The sequence below is a fragment of the Phycodurus eques genome, chromosome 2 (assembly GCF_024500275.1).
Source record: "Phycodurus eques isolate BA_2022a chromosome 2, UOR_Pequ_1.1, whole genome shotgun sequence".
NCBI classification, from domain to species: Eukaryota; Metazoa; Chordata; class Actinopteri; order Syngnathiformes; family Syngnathidae; genus Phycodurus; species Phycodurus eques.
The window spans coordinates 14,945,084-14,962,145 of NC_084526.1; the positions used below are offsets into that span (position 1 = coordinate 14,945,084).

The 17,062-nt window shown below is 40.8% G+C and overlaps 2 protein-coding genes across 3 annotated transcripts in view; one reads left to right on the forward strand and one right to left on the reverse strand.

Annotated features, from left to right (window-relative positions):
- LOC133397492 (protein unc-13 homolog C) overlaps window positions 1-17,062 on the forward strand; it is a 183,860-nt gene that overhangs the window by 97,523 nt on the left and 69,275 nt on the right. The window contains exons 16-17 of the mRNA XM_061668459.1: window positions 3,596-3,685; window positions 6,600-6,728. Of these exons, the coding sequence (XP_061524443.1) occupies window positions 3,596-3,685; window positions 6,600-6,728 (219 nt within the window). The remainder of the gene's footprint in view (window positions 1-3,595; window positions 3,686-6,599; window positions 6,729-17,062) is intronic.
- LOC133397481 (uncharacterized) overlaps window positions 9,260-17,062 on the reverse strand; it is a 48,638-nt gene continuing 40,835 nt past the window's right edge. Inside the window, exons 1-2 of one of the 2 annotated variants that reach the window (XR_009767626.1) lie at window positions 10,513-10,625; window positions 9,260-9,454 (exon numbers count right to left, since the gene is read on the reverse strand). Coding sequence is in view for 1 of the 2 variants with exons in the window: in XM_061668446.1 (XP_061524430.1) it covers window positions 9,364-9,454 (91 nt within the window). In the remaining variant the exon portion in view is untranslated. Of the gene's footprint in view, window positions 9,455-10,512; window positions 10,626-17,062 lie in introns of those variants that run through there. The other variant, XM_061668446.1, reaches the window with a different exon arrangement.

Consider the following 17,062-nt stretch of genomic DNA (forward strand, 5'->3'; position numbering starts at 1 on the left):
CAAAATTCCAAATCATACGACTACAGGTGTTACATTTTTAAAGGGAAGTGTCAGTTGTTTAGCCTGATGATGCACAATGTAATATGTTGTCTGGATTAGATCAGTGATGGTTAAATGTACTTCTAGAGCATTTGTTTTTGTTGTGGCCAAGAACAGTGGGACCCAAAGACAAAAAAAGGCTCTTACAACATAGCTTCACGCAAAGTGTAACACCCATTTTAGTGAATCACCCCTTTTGCTCAGTTACTTTAGCTGTAAAGGTGTCCCAAAAGCCACATAATACAGCACAGGGTTGAATTACACAGCATTTTAGGACAAACCATTATACCATTATTCACTGCCAGGCCTCCGTGTTAACATGGATATTTGAATTCAACAGCCGTCAATGGCAGTGAATGAGTTAAATACAAAGCACGTGTTTCTGTTGGCTGTCCCAGCACTGTTATTTCAAGAACTATGCTAGATGTCAACATTCAAGGCTGCTCTGCTGAGTCTGAAGTCCATGTTTCCAAAGGACTGATGACTTGTATTGTGTGTGAAGGCTGCGTGGACGTGCACTTATTGTCAGGGGAATATCAGTGTCAGCAGGGAGAGAGAGCCTTGTGACTGATGGTACTTATGCTTCAAGCTATAAAGTTGCGACTGTGACCAGTGCTGCTACAATGCAGTAGCCAGGAGAGTATTATTTTACATTCATAAAATTAAATGATGCATATTTAAAGAAATGTGTCAGGGATTGAAGGAGACTGTTTGAGTTTCACTGCACATTTAAAATAAAAATAAAAAATACATCATGCAGCTAAGTATATTCCTGCGGACCCATATTTGCTTGCATATGCAGAAAAATATGTTTTCAGGATGAGTATATGGTTATATTTCATCAATTATTAACCCTTTAATAAATCTGATGTCTTTTTGCATCACAAAAAATTTTTTTTTTTTAAAAAGGTTCATAACCGCTTGTTCATACATGGACACTAACAGCCCATTTGAACTCTGTTGCTAACCAAAACAGCAATGCCAAAGAACCTACACAATCTTTCAGATGAATTTAAGTGTGGAGTCTAACCCATATGTTGTGAAACAAGTTCCATGCGCGGTATTTAAGATGATCTTAGGTTATGTGGTGATGACATCTTTAACGGCGATTCTATTCCATAGACTTTGTGACGTGGTAGCCATGTTCGTACAGTCCAAAATGTTATGTGCATCTATGTTTATATGATCCACAATGTTGTGTGCATCCATGTAATTTCTTGTGTATAATGCAACTTTTTTCTCCCAAAAAATTGGCAAAAGTCAATAGTGCGCATTATACATAGGTATAGGGGCAAATGGAACAAACTTTCACATTTTATAAATGTAAGCCGCCATCAAGTGGTTATGAAAAAGCTGTACACTTTCATTCCAAAATGCCACCGCCACCTAGTCGTTGCAAAAAAGGTGTAGCCTACACTTTCATTCCAATATGACGGGTACGTATGACTGCATATATGTACAGTTCTGCTCATATGTTTACATACCCTGGCAGAATTTGTGAAATATTATTATTAATATTATTTTTAATATGACTGATGACTGAACAACAACCATGATTAATTTCTTTATGGTTATGTTTTGTTTAATGAAACTTTTCTGAAATGCTTGGCCGTTTAATTTGAATCCCATTAAAAACAAATGTGTTTCGCCTGGCCTTTCATGTTTTCTCTAAAGAATTGTACCTGTCTTACAAATTCTGCCTCGGTAATCTAATTTACTCACTAAAATTAGGGCTTTGAATTTCAAAATAAAAAAAAAATATGGATTACGTGTTGAAATAAACTGCTTAACTTCAGAATAATTCCTTGAAAAAAACTAACAAAATACAGATAATACTTCATGTTTTGATCATATGGGTAGAAGCAAAATCATGCATTGTAAAAATGCATTATACATAGGTAGAAGGGTTTTCCAGAATTGTGACGTCAACTTTGGGGGTATTATACATGGGTCAACTTTGGGGGTATTATACATGGGTGCGCATTATACACGAGAAATTACGGTATATATTCCACAGAGCTATGCTGCTTTATGTTCTGTCCATGCTGCATCAGCAGTTTTGTAAATACATTCTCCTGTGAAATTATTTGGGGAAATGGCTTACAAAATAAAATAAAATACAAAATAACAGCTCCATCAAAAATTCAGAATGTAGATATTTAAGTCCACACTCGACAAATACATTTTCTGAACAATTCTCTTCCCTCCAATGGGAGTCAAAAAATCATCTACAGTCTATCAACACCAGAGTTGGAAAGTAACACAGTACTTGTACTTCGTTACTTTCGCAGGTATCTGTACTTTACTTGAGTATTTATTTTTCTGGCAATGTTTTACTTTTACTCCTTACTTTTTAAACACAAATATCTGTACTTTATACTCCTTATATTTAAAAAATGTGCTTGTTACTTTTAAAACCTAAAGTTAGCAATGACGCGACAAAAAAAGCAGAACGCAGAAAAAACGGAAACCCGAAGTGAGACAAGTGCATCCTTTGAGCCGCGTGCCTATGGCGACGCGAAACTAGTTGGGGAAAAGTGTCAGTGCAATCCATGTTTGTGAAAACCAAAATAACAAGGATGCCTGCATATTGTGCTGCGTACTGTTGCGCACACGTCATACAAACACAATAAGGGAACTCCGAACTGGGAATAACTTTTCATAGGTAAGTATTTTTTTGGCTGTTTTTTTTTTTCAAAAATGCCTGCAATGAATGAACCACGTTAGTTTTGTCGACGTTAGCTTGTTGAAGTCTGGCTCACTGGCAGTAAACTATATCATGTTTGAGCATGAATTTATTTCCAACAAATTTATTTTCCCACTGCCAAAACAAAACCGTAACACCCCCCCCATACACACACACCCCCACCCCCCCACACACCCACGTTTGGCAGTGGGCAAACAAGTGTTTGACAACAACTACAACCACCACTTTACTGTCTTTTTAAAGGCAGAATTTCAGAGTCGGCTCTCATTAGATTGTGGAGAAGTGATTCTTGAGACTGTACCTCAAGTTTCATTTAAGGTAGCTAAACCATAAGAGCCTCTCATGTTCTTGCAAAACGCCAATGTGTGTTTTTGGAAAATTCTATTTTGAATAATTCATCAACCTGTTCTAAAGGCCATAATGCGCTGATAAGCCTTGATCCTAGTTTGACGTCAAGTGTGCTTTTGCAGTGAAGCCTGCAGGCTGCGGCTGAGATCTTTGCTCCAACTATTGGCTATGCATTGATAGCAGGCAAATTTGTACGAGTGCACAGCGAGAGAGAGGGGGAAGAGGATAATAATGCAAGGGTGCCAGAATGCTGTGAGGGATTTAAATGCTCCTTTTCACGCTCCTGTGCACTGCCTGATGGCTTCATGGCACTGAAATCAAAGTTTTCATCAGAGGAGAACTCCCTGGTCTGCTAAAAGATGAGACACACTCATTCAATTGTGACTGCTGGGCGTTAATCTGTAATCCATTTTAATATTTTGGGCCAAAATGACAGTGAGATTGCGATGGCTTTAAAAGTCTGTTGTTTTTTTTTTTTGTTTTTTTTTAAATCTCCTCCAGGACAATTTCCCTGCTGGAAACCAAGAGCGTCTGCAAGATTTGAAGTCAACCGTTGATCTTCTGACAAGCATCACGTTCTTCAGGATGAAGGTAGTGATTCCCAACCACTGTGGTGGGAAATGATCCAATTTCACTTAATTTGTCTGAAAGTTTTTTCTATGAATAATGTCATCGTCTTTGTCATCTAGCTAAGCCAACAACAAATAGTGACAGGCAGAAAAAAATTAAATGGTCTTCCACTATATGTCAAAATGTAAAATTAACCTTTGTTTCCACCTGTTGCCATTCATACAACAGAATAATAGCTTTGTCTTCAACTGAACAGGCCTAGATTTCACACTGAGTAATATTTGTGAGTAAATTGAGACAAGATCATTATTTCAGTACATATTCCTTTTGTGACATTTTTGTTTGGTGGTGTGCCGTAAGATTTTTCCAAAGCAAAATATGTGCTTAATATCTGCTTAATCGTTTTTCAGAATCAATTGACTGGCTGGCTATGAACAGGATTCAAATATTGTGTCACAGATCCGCAAATGCACATTGCCTGTAAAAGTCATCATTTTCCTGTGTTGCTGTTGTGTATAAATCGCTCCAACATGTAATGGGGGGTTTAGAGGTTGTATCACAGGCATGATGCCACTTGTGTCTGTATCCTGCTCCCTGCAACCCTGGTCAGGATAAGCGGTCTGATCACAATTTCTTGGCCTTGGTCTTGACTTTGTCTCACCTCCTCAATGTCCTGGCCTTGACTTGCTTTCACATTTCTTGAGTCTTGGTCTTGACTCTGTCTCACATTTCCTTGGTTTTAGTCCTAACTCACCAAAATCATACTCAAAAAGCAGTTTAGTCATCTCAACAACTCAAAGTCATGTTCTTAACCTGGTTTAAACCCCTCAAATTATTGGTCTTGACTTGCGCTAAACTCAAAGTCCTATCCTTTACTCTGTCTGAAATTTCCTCGAGTTTGGTCTTGACTTGGTTTCAACTCCTCAAAGTCTTGGCCTTGATTTTGTCTCACATTTCCTCAGCCTTGGTGTTGACCTGGTCTCAATTCCTCAAAGTCTCTGCCTTGGCTTGGTTTCATCCGGACCTTGCCACTGTCTTACATTTCTTTGGCCTTGGTCTTGACTTGGCCTCAATGCCTCAAAGTAGTCTTGGCCTTGACGGTCTTAGCGCCTGAAGGTTTAAGCCTGGTCTCTTTTCCTGTGGCCTTGGCCTTGACTACCAGTATTGATCATGATGAGTGATATTAGTGGAGGGGCGGTGGTGGAGTATGGTAATTCATTAAAATAAATTGATGGAAACATAAAATGGTGATAAATGATGATGGAGCTCAGCAATAACTAACTTGTCTCATGTTTTGTCACATCTAAGATTTGAATGCAAAACCTTGACTAAGCTTCTGAAACACTCAACACTGATCACTACCATAAAATCCTCCGAGCATTTCATTGTAAACATAAACCAGCATTAATATGGGCCTCATTTCATTTCAACGAAATTAATTCAATCTCAAAATTCCTGAAAGGTGCACACCACTCCCCTCCACTCTTCTCAACACCATTGACCATTTAAAATGATTGATGTCTTTGTTCCCACCAAGTCCTTGACTGGAGGCTTATGCAATGGATCCTATACAGGAAAGCTTCTGTATTGAATATGCTTCCAGCTTCCCTACTTTGTTTCCTCGCCCCCGCATCTGTCAACAGTGTCTGTATGAAAAGGTCCATTCAGCTCCCTCTTGGTGGTGGCAGTGCTTGAACACTGAATCACAGAGGCATAGCTAAGATGGCATCTGTGAGCAAAGTCGCTTTGGGTTGCCACAGCTTTCGCTCTGGTGTCATGACCAGAGTATTCCTGCATGTGCACGAGCCTCTTTAAAATATACTGTAGAGACACTTGAATGCTACATGTCAATTATAGTATACATAATGGATGTAAGTGGCTTGGCTTTTTCCACCTGGAAGTCATATATAACCACAGTGTCTGAACATAGAAGGTGATATGATACCAATAGCACCACACTGATGGATTGCGGTGTAGGTTGAACTTCATTTACCACGGTGCAACTCTCACTTGAACTTTTTCACTTTTAAGATTTCATTTTAACATATTTTTTAATTTTGGTAAACATATGTACAGTAAATTACTTGAGATTATTAAAAAAAAATGCTGCTTCAGTTTAAACCAAACACAAACAGAATTCACGTTTTCCCTCGAAAACGTTATTGTAAATAAAAATGTGCCATATTTTCAGAAGACAGGTGTAGATCCAAAGTAGCCTGCAAAGCAAATACAGAAGTTCCTCAGTTTACGAAGTGACCATTCCTACGGCAGTGACGCAACCCAAATTTGTATGCCAGTCTATCCCTAACCCCAGTTAAAAATTATAATTCTAATTACAGTTAATCTAAATGTTTGTATGAAACACAGGCTTACAGTACATCCCATTAAAATAAGGTGTCCCAATACATTTGTCTAAATAGTGTGACAGTGAACAACTAAAAGACCAGAGTGAGGAAACATCAAAAATTTGTAGAAATTATGCATGGACAGCAAGCAGGACACATTTTTAAATGCTATTACATTAAGGGATTACAAAAACTACAAATCTGCTGTAACACACAGACAAACTAATGTTCCACCCCTTCTGATCGACAGAAGCCCTGTTATCTAATTGATCTAAATGGCTTTGGATAAAATCTTTCTTTGAAAATGCATTCAGTCGTAAGTGCTCACAGACTGGGTGCAATATTGCAGATGGTATAACAGTAAAATGGATGAAAAAAAGGGTCAGAGTTGAGCAAGTATTTGTCAAGTGTTAGCTCGCATGTATTGACCACAAAGTGATTTGATTGGCGTTGCCGTATTAATGGCCAAGAGATGTGGGTGATGCGATTACCTCCAGCGAAGGGCTTGGACTTTTGCAAATCTACGCCGAGAGTGAGAGCCTTCACTTACATTAATGGCTGTGTGTATGTGTGTGTTTGTGAATGTGTAGGTCCAAGAGCTTCAGAGTCCCCCCAGAGCCAGCCAGGTGGTGAAGGACTGTGTGAAAGCCTGCCTGGATTCCACATACAAATACATTTTCGATAATTGTCACGAGCTGTACAATCAGCTGCTGGACCAGGTAAACTGTTGCCATGTACATGGGTCGTTTTTACAATTACATTTCATCGAAAGAGAGCAACACGTTGGCCTCAGGGTTAGTCTGCCTCACAGTTCTGAGGTTGGGGATTTAAATTTTAAGCTCCAGCCTTCCTATGTCACGTTTGCGGTTCTTGTGCTTAAAAAGGCCATTCATGGAGTGTTGCAGAATTAAAACAATTCTGCAAGGAAGAGTGGGCCAAAATATCTCCACAAAGATGTGAAAGACTCATTGCCAGTTATGGAAAATGCTTGATTTCAGTTGTTGCTGCTATAGGCAGCCCAACCAGTTATTAGGTTTAGGGGACAATTACTTTTTTTCACACAGGGCCAGGTAGCTTTGAATATTTTTTTTTTCTTTTCCCTTAATAAATAAAATCACCATTTAAAAACTGCATTTTATGTTTACTTTGGTTATCTTTGTATGATCTTTACATTTGTTTGATGAACTTAAACATTAAAGTGGGGAAAGTATGTATACATATAAGAATTTGAGAAGGGGGAAAATACTTTTTAGCTGCACTGTATAACTGACACATTGTAATATATGATAAGTACACAGTATGTCAGTATTCTTTTGTGTATTTCACCTTTTCTACCCTGTGCAATTTCATATTACAAAGCCTAAAAGACAAACAGAAATGTATTTTTTTTCTTTTTGAGGCGTGTACAGGGCTGCGGTCAGAGAGTTTGCTTGAATGATGACAGGGTGGCGGCAGTTACATTGTCAAATACGCGTATTATTATGTTTTAGCTGAGGCTGGACAGTACATTGGAACGGGAGTCACACACAAGACTGGACAGGAGTGCCCAAACAGAGGCCTCAATAAAAGTGCAAAATGGTCCTCAGAACTAGAGGGTTACTTGCGCCCGCCTAAAATAAATAAAGGCAATAAATGTGGCTATTGCCTTGATTAATTTAGTAGGGAATTTTGTCGAGGTTTCAGTGTGCCAGTTGACATATGTCACAATTATTACTATTCTAATCACAATTATCTGAGATAATCACAATTACAACCCCAATTCCAATGAACGTTGTGTTAAACATAAATAAAAACAGAATACAATGATTTGCAAATCCTGTTCAACCTATATTTAATTGAATGCACTACAAAGACAAGATATTTAATGATCAAACTGATAAACTTGATTGTTTTTAGCAAATAATCATTAACTTAGAATTTTATGGCTGCAACACGTTCCAAAAAAGCTGGGACAGGGTCATGTTTACCACTGTGTGACATCACCTTTTCTTTTAACAACATTCAATAAATGTTTGGGAACTGTGACACTAATTGTTGAAGCTTTGTAGGTGGAATTCTTTCCCATTCTTGCTTGATGTACAGCTTCATCTGTTCAACAGTCTGGGGTCGCTTCATAATGCGCCACACAGGCCAGTCTAGTTCCCGCACTCTTACTACGAAACCACGCTGTTGTAACACGTGCAGAACGTGGTTTGGCATTGTCTCGCTGAAATAAGCAGGGGCGTCCATGAAAAAGACATTGCTTGGATGGCAGCATGTTTCTCCAAAACTTGTATGTACCTTTCAGTATTAATGGTGCCTTCACAGATGTGTAAGTTCCCCATGCCATTGGCACTAACACAGCCCCATACCATCACAGATGCTGGCTTTTGAACTTTGCGTCCATAACAGTCCAGATGGTTCTTTTCCTCTTTGGCCCGGAGGACACGACGTCCACAATTTCCCAAAACAATTTGAAATGTGGACTCGTCGGACCACAGAACATCCCTCCATCCATTTTCCATATCCTCATTAGGCTCACGGGCTGTTGCCGATCTCAGCTGACTCTGGGCCAGAGGTGGGGTACACCCTGAACTGGTCGCCAGCCAATCGCCGAGGACATACAGACAAACAATCATTCACATTCACATGCACACATATGGGCAATTTAGAGTCATCAATTAACCTACCATGCATGTTTTTGGAATGTGGGAGTACAAAAAGAAAATCCACACAGGCACGGGAAATGTTACAACCAGTTCCAGGTATAAGTGTAATGTGCGCACCTGTTGAAAGCAACTATGTTAAGGAGAAGCTTGTCCATCTTCTCCGTCCTGTCCACGCGCCTAAAGCTTTGCAGAAAACTCAGGGCTCCAGATTTGAGTTAATTTCCCCAGTGCACTCAGAATGTAATATTGAGAAATTGTGAGAACTCTACGGAACATGTTTTATTTCAATCCAAGACATCTTCCTGTAGCGGTACGGTGGACGACTGGTTAGAGCGTCAGCCTCACAGTTCTGAGGACCCGGGTTCAATCCCCGGCCCCACCTGTGTGGAGTTTGCATGTTCTCCTCGTCCCTGCGTGGGTTTTCTCCGGGCACTCCGGTTTCCTCCCACATCCCAAAAACATGCATGAATTGGAGACTCTAAATTGCCCGTAGGCATGACTGTGAGTGCAAATGGTGGTTTGTTCCTATGTGCCCTGCGATTGGCTGGCAACCAGTTCAGGGTGTACCCTGCCTCCTGCCCGATGACAGCTGGGATAGGCTCCAGCACGCCCGCGACCCTAGTGAGGAGAAGCGGCTCAGAAAATGGATGGATGGATGGACATCTTCCTGTACCTGACAGAATGACCAGGGTCTCTTGTGGTGTATTCAGTCACCTGCCCGGGCTTTTTCCGGACTTTGCAGAGGCGCTCCTCCAAGAATCTGATTTATGACTGCTTCCTTCGGTGAACCAGGGATCCTGAGATCGAGAAAACAAAGAGAAAGGAACACACACACACACATTAAGAAATAACCAGCTGCAAAACAAAGTTGACAATAATGGTTCACATTACAGTCGGGTTCTCAATAGAATGTTTGTAACACTCACAAAATGATCATATACATACTAAAACCATCGACCTATACTGCTAGTACCATCTTTCAAAGACTTGAAATAATGTAATGATGTTCTGTTTGTGTGAGAGTCGAGAGAAGATTTTTTGGTTATTTTACAAAAGTTTTTCTTTTTTTAACCTTTTTGTATTTGAGTAAACCCCTGTGTACTGTTTAAAGAACAACGGAAATTCTGTTTGTGGCAAATGTGTAAAATAGAGAGTCGAACCATTTAGAGACCCAGCAATAATTCCACAGCTAAATAATTAATGCACAGTGCAAATTGAAGCAAACAAATAACGCCGGCCATTGCAGAACATTTGTCGCAATGTGATTATATTTGTAGAGATATTACACGCATAAGTGCGCTCGCATTGTCATGAAAATTTGGTTCAGAAGAACAGCAACAGACTTGATCACATGCTAAGAAACCGCCCTCATGCAATCATAATCAATCTTGAAGTACCAGTTTAACATTTGGTGAGGTAGGCAAGAAGATATGGAGAAAAGATTCATTTGAGGACTGATCCTTAATAGTCTTTATTTAGTCATTATTTAAAGTCAGCTGACTGACGTATGCTGAAATACATTAAATGGCTTGTTGTCCTCCAAAATGTAATTACCGTGCAACAGCCTTAAACACCCCAAAAGTGGTACAATTTGGAGTTCAACCAAATTTTTTGGACAAAAGTATGTCTCAACAGTCAGACAAAACTTGGAGACATCAGCCAATAACGTGAAACTTGAGCTCAGTTAGCAGCTAAAGGCTAAACGCTGCAGGTGTGGTTTTTATTTGGGTTTTCATTTTTGTTCTTTTTTGCTTTGTTTGTTTTGTTCCACAGAATCATACCAAGAAAGGATCTAACTGCAAAACAAATTACATTGCATAAAACAATTTGTGTAGTGGGATGGGGTGCTGCTGACCTCGACTCGGGACGTTGTGAATTGGTGGGTTGAATATTTCGGAGACCTCCTCAGTTCCACCGACACACCTTCCTAAAAAGAAGCAGAGCATGGGGGCTCGGAGGGGTCCTATCACTGGGGTTGAGGTCACTGCAATAAAATGTGTTCAAAGATTCGAAGTCCACCAGCAAAAGGCAGCGTTTACCCAATGTCCAAAAATAACATCATCCCATGCTGCCTTTTAAAGTTTTCATGAATACTGCTGGTTTGCCGGGACCACCTGGAGGCTCTCTTAAATGAGCCAAGAGAGACTCTGGAAACACAGCATTACTTGGCTGCATTAAGGATTAGCGAGTGTTCTCGTTCATTGGCCACATCTGGGTGGATTATCCGGCAATTTTTCTGGATTTTATGCCCGCTAAACCACAGAAGATAATGTCCATTTTAGGCTATAATGGGATGCGATCCTCTCCAAAAGTATAATAATAAACTACTCTTTTGTTTAACCAGCCAATGCTGTTACAGGTAATTACCACACTGGTGAGATAGGTACATTTGCTATTAATGTACATCCTTTTTCACTTGTTTCATTGTAGACAGCCTCTCCATCAAGAAGTAAAAAAGACCTTGCCCGATAGCGAACCTCGCCGTGACCATAAATTATTGTGGTCACAGACACAAGCTATCCTCGCTGTCACCACGGTTACAACTCATTTGAGAGCCCCGTCTCGTTACAAGGCAGGCTGAGAAGTAGACGTGCCACAACAAGGCATCTTGCGTATCATGACAACCGAGCTTGGCGCTTCTGCCCGGGCATGAAATAACCAGGAGGGAGACGGCGAGTAGCTGGGGCAGGGGACCCCAGCTTAACGGTTTGTAGAATCCTCACAGTAAAGGGATGCTTTCTACAAGAAAATACATGGAGATCAATCATGGTAAATGGCAAAGGGAGAAGAGAGAAACCTGCGGTTCATCCACTGTTAGGCTTGTGGAATTTTTGGAACAGGAGCAACAACACTTTGCTCCAAAAGTGTTAGAACAGTGAGGCCAATGCAATGCAGTTAAAAAAAAAAAAAAAAAAAAAAAAAAAAAAGAATACAAGGATAATGTCGCGGTTAAACATTAACTTGTTTTTCAAAGATTAGGAAGACGATATGCCAGTGAGTATTGTTATATTACCTGTCTGTATGTGTTACTACGGAGTTTGTGTATAAATAGACGTTATTTGAAGGTAAATCCAACCCGTGATCGAATGCTAATTCTAGCTAGCCGTTAATGGGGGTTTCCTTTGACTGCTAGCATTAAGATGGTGATTTCTAAAACAATCATGTGTGTCTTGTATTTAAATGTCCAATGTGTGTAATTATTTTTGTTGCGTGTTTAGTTGAACAGTAAACTACACCTGGGGTGTCATACGCACACACAAACAGAGTCTGCGCAGAACTTTCAGTAACTTATATTATACCGGTACAAAAAAATACCCTGAAATGTTACATTGTTTAAGATAAAACAAAGCTATTATTGTTCTTTTTGGCAAGATCTTTGTACCTATTTGGCCAATTTGTGACATTTTAAATGTTAGAAAATGAATGAAAGCGATCTTTTTCACCCGAGCTCGATCAGCTAAAAATCACGTGATCGACCCCGATTTTCGATCGGATCAGGGCATCCCTCATCCATCCATCCATTTTCTTCCGCTTATCCGAGGTCGGGTTGTGGGGCCCGTAGCTTTAGCAGGGATGCCCAGACTTTCCTCTCCCCACCACTTCCTCCAGCTCTTCCGGCAGGATCCTGAGACATTCCGAGGCCAGCTGGGAGACATAGTCTCTCCAGCGCGTCCTGGGTCGTCCCCAGTGGGACGTGTCCGGAACACCTCACCAGGGAGGCGTCCGGGAGGCATCCTAATCAGATGCCCCAGCTACCTCATCTGGCTCCTCTCAATGTGGAGCAGCAGTGGTGCCACTCTGAGCCCCTCCCGGATGACTGAGCTTCTCACCCTATCTCTAAGGGAGAGCTCAGAAACCCTGCGGAGGAGACTCATTTCAGCCACTTGTATCCGGGATCTTGTTCTGTCGGTCACGACCGACAGCTCGTGACCATAGGTGAGGGAAGGAACGTAGATCAACCGGTAAATTGAGAGCTTTGCCTTTCGGCTTAGCTCCTTCTTCACCACAACGGACCGATACAAAGTCCGCATCAATGCAGACTCTGCACCAATCCGCCTGTCGATCTCCCGTTCCATTCTTCCCTCACTCGTGGACAAGACCCCGAGATACTTGAACTACTCCACCTGGGGCAGGATCTCATCCCCGACCTGGAGAGGGTACGCCACCCTTTTCCGACTGAGGACCATGGTCTCAGATTTGGAAGTGCTGTTATGCGTCCCTTCACACTCTGCTGCGAACCGCTCCAGTGAGAGTTGGAGATCACGGCTTGATGAAGCCAACAGAATCACATCATCTGCAAAAAGGAGTGATGCAATACTGAGACCACCAAACCAAACCCCCTCTACGCCTCGGCTGCGCCTATAAATTCTGTCCATAAAAGTAATGAACAGAATCGGTGACAAAGGGCAGCCTTGGCGAAGTCCAACCCTCACCGGAAACGAGTCTGACTTACTGCCAGCAATGCGGACCAAACTCTGACACCGGTCATACAGGGACCGAACAGCCTGTATCAGGTTCGGTACCCCATACTCTCGAAGCACCCCCCACAGGGATAAGGTCGAACGCCTTCTCCACAAAACACATGTAGACTGGTTGGGCGAACTCCCATGCACCCTTGAGGACCCTGCCGAGGGTGCAGAGCTGGTCCACTGTTCCACGGCCAGGACGAAAGCCACACTGGTCCTCCTGAGATTCGACTTCCCGACGGAGGTTTTCTCCTTCAATATAATCACATTGAATGCTTTAACTGTGACCTCAGCTCTCTGCAGCCATTTGACTTTTTTCCACATGCATTTATATATCCTGTGTGTGAGGTCATCAAGTAATGAGCAGATTGAGTGAAAATGAGACCAGTGAGACCAGACTTTCTATATACAATACAACCTGGAGAACAAACACCAGAACCTTTCAGCAGAATAGTCCAGCGTAACCAATGTCTAAAAAAAGCAAGACGGTCGGAGTCCAGAGTCAAAGTCATTTTGATCGCATTCTTAGACGGTCAACTAGCAAGTCCACAAACGTATCCTGTGGCATTTGCTTCGTTCAGTTTGTGAGAAGAGGCAAGAGTTGTGGGAGAACACAATTCATTGCTGCTTGACCATGACAATGCAGATGGTCACAATGCCCCAATCAGCTGAAAGTTCCTGGCCGAGAGGAACATCGTCATTCTGGAGCAACATCCCTTCTCACCCGACCAGGCTCCGTGTGATTTATTCCCCCCCCCCCAAGCTCAAGGGGCTAATCAAGTGGACAAAATCAAGAGGGCCATGATGACAGAGTTGTGGAGGATCCTCGATGAAACCTTTCAGGAGTGTATGAAGGCGTGGCAGAGAAGTCTGGAAAAGTTCGTTAGACTCCAGGACGTGTCTATGAAAGGGAAAACTGGTAGTTTGGATTTGAAATATACTGTATATTTTGTGACACACCTCATAATAATTTCCTCACCTACAAAATCTGTACTAAATTACAAATAATGCTATCTAATCTGAAATTTTGATCTCTCATCTCTCATCTTTGGATGTGGATGTTTTAGTCAATAGCAAAACTTAAGGAATTCACACACTGTTCAAATACTTTTTGAAAGGAATGTAATTCTCAAACGTGGTGTTGCGGGGAAAGGAACAGGGGAGACAAGCAGACTCAAATGCAGACAAAAACAACCAAGCATCCAAGTGGAGGGGAAAAACATTTGTTAAACCTCAACAAAAACCACTGGAGGAAAAAGTCACTGGAGAGTTGATGAAAAATACAAAAACTCAGGACGCTAAAGGATCACAAGACTAAATACATACACAACATACTAGATACACACGAGACTAAATACACGCTAATGACAAAAGTTTTTTCAAGATGAAGCGGCAAGTTGTGATGAATACAAATAAGCAAAGGGAGTTTCTACAGATTACATGCTGCATCCGATGGAGCAACCTTCAAATGCGTCCTTCACTATTGCACCTGCACGGAGAGGGTTTTCTATGACTAACTTGCAGAGACGTTTTCTTCATTATTCATGTTTCCAATTGAACATTAATTTAGTCACACATTTCTACCAAGTCCCATTGCTACGCTTAGTTCCCGTCTTGGTGTTTAAATCCAGCAACGCATTTGCAATTTCCCAAGATAGTATGGAAAACATTTTTATAAACTTATCTTAAAGGAGACATATTTAGCATTTTTTCCCTACAATTTTAAAGTTTCTAGTTGTCCTATTAAATTCTGTGACGTGTATGTCAAAATATACAATGGATCAAGAATTATAGCACACATCAGTAATTTTTACAGCCCTATCCAAATTAGACAGTTTTGTTTTTTTCATGCAAATGAGCCACTGCTCACCCTGCCTCCTTTCTGCTTCAGGGTGTGCCAGTGCAAGTACGGCTATGCATTACCCAGACAACCGAGAGAAGAGCTGTTTAAAGGAAACCAATCCCCCTTAAAAACAAATAAAAGCTTTGCTTGTAGTGGTGTGCATCGCTCCAATAAAAGATGATTCGATACATATCTCGATACACGGAATGCGATACGATTCAAGAACGGTACATTTTAGAGTTGACCGAGTCGATTCGAGTCGATTCAATGGGCTTATGATTCAATTTAATGCAGTGCGTTTCGATTATATTTTTCTTACAAAATCCGAATTGCTTCTACACTTTGGACTTTAAACTTGCTGGGGGCTTGTGAATTCGCAATTTCTCCTCGCATTTTCCATCACAAACTCACAGTGCTTTTTGACGTAACTGCGGCAGGTCTCGCAAGAGTTTTAAGAGAGCGGGAGACGGTCAAAGAAGGAGATGCAGTTGCATCAGAAACATCAAACTGAGTTTTAACTTTTTGACCAGGGGATCTGCCAGTTCAAGCTGTATTGAGTTCAAGGTGATACGATTTATTAGTCACTGTACCGATGCACTAGCATCTTTTAAATAAAAAATGGGCTTCTGATTCTATTTGCTTGTATTTTCACTCGTGGAAGCAGCACTTCATCACCGAGCAACTGAATTAGACTTGTCAATTAATGTGCAGATTCCGTTTATGCGGCGCACGCAGTGGACATGTTGTCAAACACAAATGAAATAAAGAAATCCGACCTGCTTACTTACACACATTTTCTAACCCATGCAGCTCACAACGATGTACTTGAGGTTGTGTCATTTCACACTTGATGGCTGTGCCAACTACTTGTGTACAGTACAAGCAAAGAAGTACGTTTTCTTTTACATGTCCCTTTTAATTCATAAACATGAACTGCTTTTCCATTCGTTTAGTTCCTCGACAGAAAAATACTATAGATTTTTGTCTCCAGCTTGTTAACGCTGGCAGTCAAAATGGGTAATTCCCAAGTCTCGGGAGTTAAGAATGTAAAGTTCAACGTGCCTGTGTCTTTTGCAGTCACAGAGCATTTTTCATGTTTTAACACACTGCAGAAAACGCAAATTACAAGTATTCGAAAGAAGCCTCTAACCGAATGATGTAATCCTTTTCATTACTCTGGCAGTCCCAAACCCATATGATTAAAAGGAGGCAACCCATAATCGAGTGTTACACGATCATCATCTGCGTCCTTGTTTGTGTGAGATTAAACTGTGTCGGCTCGCCCTCCTTAACGCTGCAAAACACGCAACGGAATCGTTTTGCTACAGTACCTAAAACACAAAGTTAACCACAGGCGTTGGTTGGATGCTGAGGAATAGATGGATACACGTAATTCCAATTCCCCAGCTTTCATCCAAACAACGCCTCCTCTGTGTGCTGCACTAAAGTCAATATGCTGAAGGTTGTTAGATCATTCCCTCTAAATTATTCAGGAACAGAATCAAACTGGTTTCACCATTTTCCATTCATCTACAATAGGCTGCAATTTGCATACACAAATGAAGAAAATACATTTTATATATATTATGTTCTTTGAGAGTATGTCATAAATTTTATTTGTCATTTTCACAGTGACTATGGCTTTGTAGAATACAAGGTCAATGTTTCCGCTATAGCCTGAAAAACTGAAACACTTTATTGAAAGGAGAGCATATGTTTAGAAGCAGTGTTCAGCGACCACTTATTGTTTTTTGTCTAACTTCAATTAAAGAAATCTTGACTTTTTGAGATTGTCAAGAGAAGCAAATACGTACAACATAACAGCATAGCTTTTCACCCTTTCAATGACTGAAATTATTGGTTAATCAAACTTTTAACCTCAAGAATTATTATGTTATATTGAGCAGAATAATGTTGCCTGGAGTAGTTCTGTATTGATCAGAATCAGAATCATCTTTATTGGCTAAGTATGTTGAAACCACTCGAGAAATTTGTCTCGAGTGGTTTAACAGCAAACAAGACATAAAAACACACGTACAGAGACACTATGATACAATATACATATAGGACATAAAAACACACGTACAGAGAGTCAT